General features: G+C 37.6%; 1 protein-coding gene across 2 annotated transcripts; it reads left to right on the top strand.

Annotated features, from left to right (window-relative positions):
* Window positions 1-431: 431 nt before the first annotated feature.
* On the top strand, window positions 432-7,683 carry LOC116248853 (probable alpha-amylase 2). Of its 2 annotated transcripts, none has more exons than XM_031621861.2 (14): window positions 432-673; window positions 767-1,108; window positions 1,903-1,977; window positions 2,332-2,371; window positions 2,776-2,813; window positions 3,765-3,891; window positions 3,987-4,213; window positions 5,007-5,152; window positions 5,244-5,362; window positions 6,267-6,355; window positions 6,442-6,564; window positions 6,702-6,737; window positions 7,122-7,220; window positions 7,316-7,683. In XM_031621861.2, exons 3-14 carry the CDS (start codon window positions 1,960-1,962, stop codon window positions 7,508-7,510), a joined length of 1,257 nt encoding a protein of 418 aa, XP_031477721.1. In that variant the 5' UTR covers window positions 432-673; window positions 767-1,108; window positions 1,903-1,959; the 3' UTR covers window positions 7,511-7,683. The 2 variants fall into 2 exon arrangements, with proteins under 2 accessions (XP_031477721.1, XP_031477722.1); XM_031621862.2 differs by having other exon boundaries at window positions 432-681.
* Window positions 7,684-9,426: the final 1,743 nt, after the last annotated feature.

Raw genomic sequence — 9,426 nt, 5'->3', positions numbered from 1 at the left:
GACAGATAGAAATAAAACGTCCGCTGCTAAAAACAATGTCTACGAAGGTATTAGTAACGGCTTATATACAACAAATAGTTCGTAGCTTTTCTTTAGAATGGTTTGTGGTGCCTAAATAACGACCTTGTTAATATCCTATCTCTCTCGTTCTCTTTCTCTCCATCTTCCTCGATAACACGCAAATTTCCAAACATACGTTAAACCAAAGAAAATGAGCAAACTCGCTCTCAGTGATGGAGGTCGGATCGTGGTAAGTAGTTCATGAATAATGCCTTCACCATGAGACCCAGTAGCGGAGCTGCATATAAGTGGCGTGGGCAGTTGGAATTTTCTTTAGTACAATTATTTATTGTATGTCGTGCTCCATAAGAATTGTGAATTTCTACAACGCTCTACCACTGACGAGACATTGTCGGTTCGTCTCCTTTTGCCGGCCGTCTGCATCAATTCCAAACGACGTGAAAACTTCATATGGAATATGATTCTCTCGTGTATATTTTACTTTGCCTCAGGCCCTCAAGAGATGTGCGTTTGGTTTGACTCGTCCGATAGTCGACGATTATGTCGCCATCAAACGGCATCAATCAAGAATATATCCAGTTGTGGGGGACGAACAGAAGGACCTTTGATCGTTCACCGCGCAAATGGATTCCTTCTTCCAAAATCGTGAATCGTGAGGAAGTGATAGCTTTTGAATCGCTCTTTTCCTCATTATCGATCAGCCTATGGACAACATTTGATTCCCTTGCACAATTTGTGTTGACAGATAGCGGTTTTGTTGCTCCGCTTGTTGCTTTCTGCTTTCGTCTCTGCGCACGACCGCCACCAACGAGGTACCTTACCTCTGTAGAAAAGGAAGGGCGGTGTGGTCAGCTGTAAAGGATGGATAGGTAGATGCGTCGGCCCCATGCCTGGAGGGAATCACGGAATCCCCTCCCCTCCCCTTCCTCTCTCACCCCCCCCCCCCTTCTCCTTTTGCTCGTTTTAAAAGGCGGCTTTTCGCGCCAAAGAAACTGCAGGATCATCTCGACGTTGGGCTTGTTGGTTATTACCTGAAGAAGCAGAAGGAAGCTCTCCGTCGCTTGCTTGTGAATGTGGTGATTGCCTGGTATGGCTTTGTCATTTGGCTATTCCATTGATCTTTGAGTCGTCTTTTTTCTTTCTCCCGACTTTGATTATCGGGTGGAGTTTTTCTTGCTATGAGGGACAAACTGATTTTTGAATTTTGATATCTGTCTCTGTTATTTGCATCTTGGACTGAGGTTGGTATGCTTTCTTTTATCATCGTTTTGTTTGTACTTGTTTCGTTGCCCTATATCGATCTGTTCCTCTGTTGGAGAACTAATGGATTTATTGAGTTGAAGATGATGTGTGTGTGTCTGAGAGCACGTGACGGTTTGGAACCTTTTGCCAGGCAGAAGCTGGTATCCATCTATTTTAGAATTGAAAGGAGTACCAGAAGATTGTTGCGTGCTGGAAGAGTCAATGGTGTCAGACTTCTTCATGTGGTTTTCATGTTACTGTATTTGATTCTGCATAGAGGATACCGAAAGCTAACCACCCTCTTTTGTGAAATTAATTGAGCAGATTAGAGTGGTATGCTGTTAAGAAGGCTATCTGTTTCGCTAGTCTGGTTCTTCCATGATCTTTGGTTTGCATGGTGATATAAGAGATATTTTTTGTCATTGATGAAATTGAATAAGGCCTTCGGCTATATCCTTTTCAGTTTTCAGGGACTTATGATTCTGCAAATAATTCTCTGGTTAAGTATTTATTTTCTGCTATAGTCGGTATTGGGACTTCAATTCTGCAACTTGTGTATGTTAATTTTCTTGGGGGCTATGCTCTTTTCTTTCTTCATACGTCAACTCATATGCAATGGCAATTGCTCATCCTGTGCAGAGGCTAAGCCTGCTTTCATCTTGAAGGGGACTTTGAACTGAAAATCTTTCTTAAGACATGGGCTCGTTGAATGATGTAAGAATTTATGCTACTTCACGTATTGTCTATTTCCATTTTCGTCCTTCTTTCATATTTTTTCTTTCTGAAAGCTCTTTACTGTCGAATAAATTGAACTTTCATGAATTTCTAGTAGTGGGAAGGGTAAACTGGCTTTGATTGGATTGAAATTTATTGAAAATCTAATCCTTAGGCAAATGACCTGAAACAGTAGAACTAACCCATTTAAACTAAAAGCGGTTTGCATAATTAAAGTGCTGACTGTCAGAGCTGATATGTAGCCTTGGCAGATCATTGAGTACTGGAGGCCTTAATTAAAATGAATGTCTGTATCAACACGAGCTGCTTTGCTTACATGTCCCTTTGATGCAGGTATCAAATGAAAGGTCTGCCTGGATGGGATCTCTAGAAGGTACTTCTTTGTCTCCTCACTGCTCCTTATCCAATAAATCCTTCTCTGTTGCCTTAGTTTCATAATCTTGACTATCTAGACGGAATCTCCTATTTGATTGTTTTTAGGCATATACATAATTCACTTTAAATTGTACCATTCATTGAAGTGAACATTCTACTCAGCAGAAGAACAGTGGATCTTCATAATGCTAATGCACATAAACTGACATGTATGATCATTGGACATGTCATGTTTAGAAATAAAAAATATTAGTTTTCTAGCATTTTCTGATTATTTAAAAAACCTCACATATCCATGAGTATGTGTGTTTGCATATATTCAAAAATATGAGAGAGAAAGAGAGAGAGATGCATGTATACTGATATTTTGATGTCTATTTAACCGAGATCTTTGTCTTGTAGATGGAGCTTTAAGAGGTGGAAGGGACATACTTTTGCAGGTGCATGCTTCAACTTATTTCTTCTTGTGATAAACCAAAATTACTAATAAATTGTGATGAAAAGTTTCCAATTGTAAGTTAATTTCTTATTTCTTTTTTATTTGTAGCGCAACTTTTTGTCATTGAATGCATGTTTTTAGTTTGATCGCAATGCATGCATGAAAATGTCATTTTGGTTAACTTTCTTTCTGAAACAGTCCTTTGATTTCAATTCATGTTATCTTTGTTTTAGAAATTTTATTCACATGACGATTGCTTTATCTATTTTCTTTCTGTTTCCATTTGTAACTTTGAAAGATGACCTCAATTTTATACCTAGTCCAAAGAAATCAACAAACTTATTGTTCATGCTTGTATGCATCCAGATTGAGCATATGTTAACAGCGATACTCTATTATAAAATGATGCAATCAACTCTCTACTTTGGGCTGCCATTTGGCTCAATACATTCATGGCATGCAAGTTATCAAGGGACGTCATAAATAGCAATGGTCCAAAAGGAGGTCTGACACAAACTGAAACTGTCAGTTCGTCTTTTCATCATTTTCTTGTACTTGTTCTTATCAGTGTCATAAGTTCTAGGTTAATCGGCATATATTCCAGCAATTATCAAGATGGTGATATGAAAGCATGGTATTTTTTGTGTATTTGTTATTATGCTGAGAATTAGTTCCTTCATATATCTAGAATTTTTTGAAACAAATTGCAAAAAGGGCACATCCAGGTAAGAATAAAATGACCGACAAAAGTGTTCCCTATTTCTGCTCTTTCAACTGCTGCAGTTGAGTACTGCTGGCATATATCTAAGTGGCCATGCTGGTTCACTAACTTGCAATTTGCAGACAGTGGGTTGCTCTGTTTTTGTAGAATTCTTATGCTTGCATGAAGTCCAAGATAAAATACAACATATAAGCTGGGCTATTCCTTGTTTATTCATTATATTGTTTTTAGGGTTTCAATTGGGAATCACACAAGCACAATTGGTGGCAAAACTTAGAAAATAAAGCTTCTGATATTGGGAAGTCTGGATTCACCTCCATATGGTTGCCTCCAGCAACTCATTCTTTCTCCCCGGAAGGTCAGTTTCTATATTCTCGTCTCTATTATTTTTGCTTCCTATAATAATACTCCCTGTCTGTAAAGATTCACTTGTTTCCTATATTCAATTCACAGGTTACTTGCCACAGAATTTATACTCTCTCAACTCTGCATATGGTTCAGAAAGCCAATTAAAATCTTTGCTCAGAGAGCTGCAGCGTCATCATGTCAGACCCATGGCTGACATAGTCATTAATCATCGTGTTGGAACCACAAGAGGGCATGGTGGTTCATTTAACCGTTATGATGGCATTCCGCTATCATGGGACGAACGTGCTGTCACTTCTTGCACTGGTGGACTGGTATGTGTGCAACTTAGAAAAATGCATGTAATTTCACATGGATATTGTCAACGTATATGTACTCATTTTAGCTCGGAAGCTGATGACTAGAAAATTCAAATGGCTGATATTATGAATGATACTTGAGCACGATCATATTGCATACAAATGCATATATATATATATATATATATATATATGAATGCATGTGTTCATTAACTTTCAATTTTAAAACATTAGAACTTTTTTGATTTGACAAAAAATCGGAAAAACTTAAAATATTTGTCATCACAGATAGAAAAACATAGTACAAAATTTGGAGAACCATAAAACTTTGACATGGTTCATTTCTATATCATTTGAAAAAGCAGGTTTATTTTCTTAATCTTTATTTCTTTTAGATTTTTTGGTGCTTCCAATTGGGTAGCATTGTGGCATGACAGAAAAGTTCTTAGTGAGCTCTTATGCATGATCGCCTGAATTGTTTTGGGTGCTTAAAAGCGATCTATTCTTTCTCTGGAATTCTGGGTGCTTAAAATTCTCAATGGGCTTGAAATATGACTATTAAAGTTGTTTTTTTGGAAACTGAGTTATCGTGGTCACTTCTTTTAAAAGTAAATTTTCCAAGCATGTTTGTCTGTCAGCAGAAAGAGGTAATCTGGAATTTTGGGTTTTTAAAATTCTTAATGGACTTGAATTCTGACTATTGAAGTTGTTTTTTGGAAACTGAATTATCATGGTCACTTCTTTTAAAAGTAAATTTTCCAAGCATGTTTGTCAGCAGAAAGAGGTAACTGTTTTGTTTCTGCTATAGGGGAATAAAAGCACTGGGGACAACTTTCATGGAGTGCCGAACATCGACCACTCTCAACAATTTGTACGTGATGATATTACATCTTGGCTGAAATGGCTCCGAAAGAATGCCGGCTTTCAAGATTTCCGTTTTGATTTTGCTAAGGGGTAAAGTTATACTTGTATATGGAGCTGTAATGGACTATTCATTGTTCAGCCGGGAACTTTGATGTTCATTTATTTGTTACATTGCATTCAGGTACTCTGCAAAATTTGTGAAAGAGTATATTGAGCAGTCCTGTCCAATATTGGCGGTGGGGGAGTATTGGGATTCTTGCAATTACACTCCCCCTAGTTACCACTTGGATTATAATCAAGGTATTTGGTTTACTTTTTTGTATGTATTTCTATTCCACCCTATGACTTAACGTTTTCGAAATTTTGCTGGTCTTTGTATGTGAGAAGACCATGTAGTTACAATTTATATCCTATTGTTCATTTAAGTGATAACATGTTATTGGTTGGTGGGAATAAAATATCCATGTTTTGTGGCACATGTCAGATCCTATAAACTGAAGTACATAATAGATGAGCTCTGGCCTTGTTCTTCATGGGCCAGGAGGAGTTTTAGAGCCTTGTGTGTAATCATGTGGTTATATAGTCAAAAGCTGTGTCTAGGCTCTTTAGGACCAAATGTAGCACCTGTGCTGCTTTAGTATGGGCCCCTAAATGAGAAGTACCCAGGTTCTGTGTTCTTTTTTGGGTTTCTTATGGAAAAGATTGGTGAAAAAAAGAATGCTTGAAGGCGTTGAGATAAATTTAGTGAAGGACCGATGTAGAATTCACAGCAGAAAGAAGATACCTGGTGGCGTGCTATGCTGCAGCAGGCATTGATGATTGAACAGTGGCTCATTTGATGGGATCATGGGAAGACAGTTGGTGGGGTTCCATGATGAGAAACTGAAATGACTGAAGATTTAGAAGTGAACCTAATATCCGAAACAATCAATATGGGTACCACAACAAATCAATGTGCTGCATTCTTTTCAGGTTATTCTTCATGGAGTGTCCTGGCAATAAGATAAATAAGAACGGTAGTTTATTAGCAAGATGGTACCTCAGCCACATTTTATTTTTTATTTTATATTTTTTTATCAACTAATATATCATTCTCCCACCTTTCTTTTTTACTTTTATTATAAATCAATGTGTGTTATTATCTTCTTCAATGGTGATGCATGAAACATAAAAACTTCATGTTTTGTTTCTTGTTTCACACCAGATAGCCATCGACAGAGAATTATTAATTGGATTGACAGAACAGGAGGGCTTTGTGCAGCATTTGATTTCACTACCAAAGGCATTCTTCAGGTACTATTGTGTACATGTTCTTCTGTATATTGTGTGCTTTATGATATTTTTTCGTGTACTGAGCCTTGATGTTTTTGTCATGTTAGGAAGCTGTTAAGGGTGAATATTGGCGTTTGAGTGATCCTCATGGGAAGCCACCTGGAGTAATGGGATGGTGGCCTTCAAGGGCTGTGACATTTATAGAGAACCATGATACAGGTTCAACCCAGGTAAGATTGAGCTCTTTTATTGTTTCTCCTTAAACATTAATTGGATTTGTCAATTTTATTAGTAAAAGCTTTACATGTTTGATGGCCAAGCTTCCTTTCACTTTGTAATCTAATATCCTGCGATTTCATGGTTTCAGGGTCATTGGCCTTTTCCATCTCATCATGTTATGGAGGTACCTTAGTTTCTTCTTTTCACTATCTGAAACACAAAACGCACAAATTTAGTTATATGCAGGGTATTTTATGTGCAGCAGAGATACAATATTCCCCGCACCTTACCATGTTCTTTTTGCATGTTAATTGAACTCAAGTGCAGTAGTTTCATGTTGTTTGTCATATACTTGACAACGTATTCAATTGGTACTGTTGTTCTTTTGCATCATATCTTTCTCATATCAACCTGATCTGGCCAAAGTCTATGAGACAAAGTCTCGGAATGTAACTAGCGTGTGATTATCCATGTCCATATAATTGCTCTGCAACTTCTGTAATTTGCTCATAAGCATGGTATTTTCAATATATCTCGGTCGCTGATAAACTTTTTAATCTTTTTTCAGGGATATGCATACATACTTACACATCCTGGCATACCCACAGTTTTCTATGACCATTTTTATGACTGGGGCTCCTCCATTCATGATCAAATTGTGAAATTGGTATGCCAGTGTTATCACTGCAGCACCTAATACCATTTTTTGTCTAAAATTAGTTTTCTTTGAAGTTGTTAACTGGACTTTTTCCATGAATACAGATCGACGTGAGAAAGCAACAAGGAATCCATAGTCGTTCTTCAATCAGGATCCTAGCAGCCCAAGCAAATCTCTATTCAGCAATGGTTGGAGAGAGGATCTGCATGAAGCTAGGAGAGGCTTCATGGTGTCCCAGTGGCAGGGAGTGGAAGCTGGCAACTAGTGGTGATAGATACGCTGTCTGGCACAAGGAATAGTCCTTCCTCTTGTTGGCACTCGGTTGATTGCTATAGAAGGCTTTTTACACGATGATTATGTCTTTACTTTATGTATCTTCTTAGATAATGGTTGCGATATAAGCATAGAATAAATAACACCAAAAGACACGTACATGAAATACTAGTTTCCGTGAATACAGCATATTGATATATATGTCGTCTTTTTATATTACAAAAATGTTTCCCTTCCCCATCTAATCCTGCAAATGAGTCTGTCTTGCGCAGCACTATTGCATGTCACTGCATCTACCAACCAAATTTAACTCCAAGGAGGTTGAAGCAGTGTATTGAGCTTTGACTGTCAGAATGGCGGTCAGAGTCAAGATCATACGCTGCCCACGCGGTTTTACACTGCTGCAAGCCTGCAACTGTAACTATGTCCATCTGTCTTTTACACATGTTAACCAAAGTTCGATTCTTACTATAGAAAACACTATCCTGACATTGCTTTTCAAATTAACCATCGACGTGGACCTTTTGTATCAGTACTTTCAAAGTCTGATCTGGGTCCAAAGTCCAAACATCGTGGATGTGGTGCAGATCCAACATTTCGGCACCTCAGTTGGAAATGCAAGAACTTCTATCGGACATTGAGAATATGCCAAAGACATATAACCGGTCCACAGTTATATCTGAAAGATCAAAAGAGAGAAAACTAAATGCTTTTTCATTCTGTGGGATGATTAAACGTCGAATTACCAGTAAAAGAGAACAAGATGCTTCCCACCTAGGATGCGCGATTCTCGAATCCCACGAGAGAATCTATGGCCGCAACGAGGATGCATTTGCACATCCTTTGGTAGGATCGCATAAACAAAAAAATGATAAAGAAAGTCAGTCAGACGACGTCCCAGAAGTGGTTCTGAGACCGAGGCTGATCACTGCACATCCCACTGAGACGGTCCTTCACTTCGGTTGCCAACTGGGGACATGAAGCAGAAATGAAGCGCACAGGCAGCTAGCATTGCAACGTGAGCGAGTCCTTATTTATACTTAGTATTGAACGAGAAAGATTGATTTGGATAGCACTTGTTATGATCCAGTCACATGTAACTGGGGATCAGACCCTTAATTAATAAAGCAATGCCAATTATTAACTGAATGAGAATATATATATATATATATATATATATATATATATATATATATATATATATATATATATATATATATATATATATATATATATATATATAGAGAGAGAGAGAGAGAGAGAGAGAGAGAGAGGGAGAGAGAGAGATTAACAGGTGCGAAACACTTAAATGATAGACGGAACAGGAACAATCTCAATGCTTGATCTTTTACAGACTGGTAATTGAGAGAGCAAAAATGCCGATGTAATAAGATAATTTTGTCATTTAATATTAGTTTATACATCTTTCTCCTTATTTTTCTCTCAATTAACGATCTAGAAAAGAAGAAACGATGAGTTTGTTTCTTGTTTGTGGAGCATCTAAGTGTCTAGCACTTACAACTTTCTTGGAACACACAAAACTTAAACTATAAAAAAAATACATGATTTTAAGTGTGAAATAGGAGAAAAATGGTCCACCACAAGTATGCACACACAGGCAGAGGTATCAAAACACGAGAGAGAGAGAGAACTATGCCAATAATGACAAAGTACCGGACAGACACTTGTAGTGTTATGTTGGACGATGTAAAATTCTTGAGCGCTAAATTGACGTCGAGAGAAGAACTTCCAAACCCTTGTGTTCCCGTGAAGGAACACAAAATAATGGAATTGAAGGACTGATAGTACGCTGTTCTACTGTCCATCGTTTGATTTTGTTCCTTGAAGAGGAACACTTATGTCCATTATCCCGTTTTTGTTCTGTTTATATACTTTATATAAGAAATTGCACACTTAATTTAATTGGCTCAGTGCAACCCTA

Source organism: Nymphaea colorata, chromosome 2, assembly GCF_008831285.2.
Source record: "Nymphaea colorata isolate Beijing-Zhang1983 chromosome 2, ASM883128v2, whole genome shotgun sequence".
Taxonomy (NCBI): domain Eukaryota; kingdom Viridiplantae; phylum Streptophyta; class Magnoliopsida; order Nymphaeales; family Nymphaeaceae; genus Nymphaea; species Nymphaea colorata.
This window is presented reverse-complemented; position numbering and strand designations above follow the sequence as displayed.

Bases quoted from the DNA above. Each gene is read 5' to 3' on its own strand.
- LOC116248853 (XM_031621861.2), top strand. The intron at 6,356-6,441 runs GTACTATTGTGT...TTGTCATGTTAG, and splicing joins CTACCAAAGGCATTCTTCAG to GAAGCTGTTAAGGGTGAATA. The intron at 6,565-6,701 runs GTAAGATTGAGC...TCATGGTTTCAG, and splicing joins ATGATACAGGTTCAACCCAG to GGTCATTGGCCTTTTCCATC.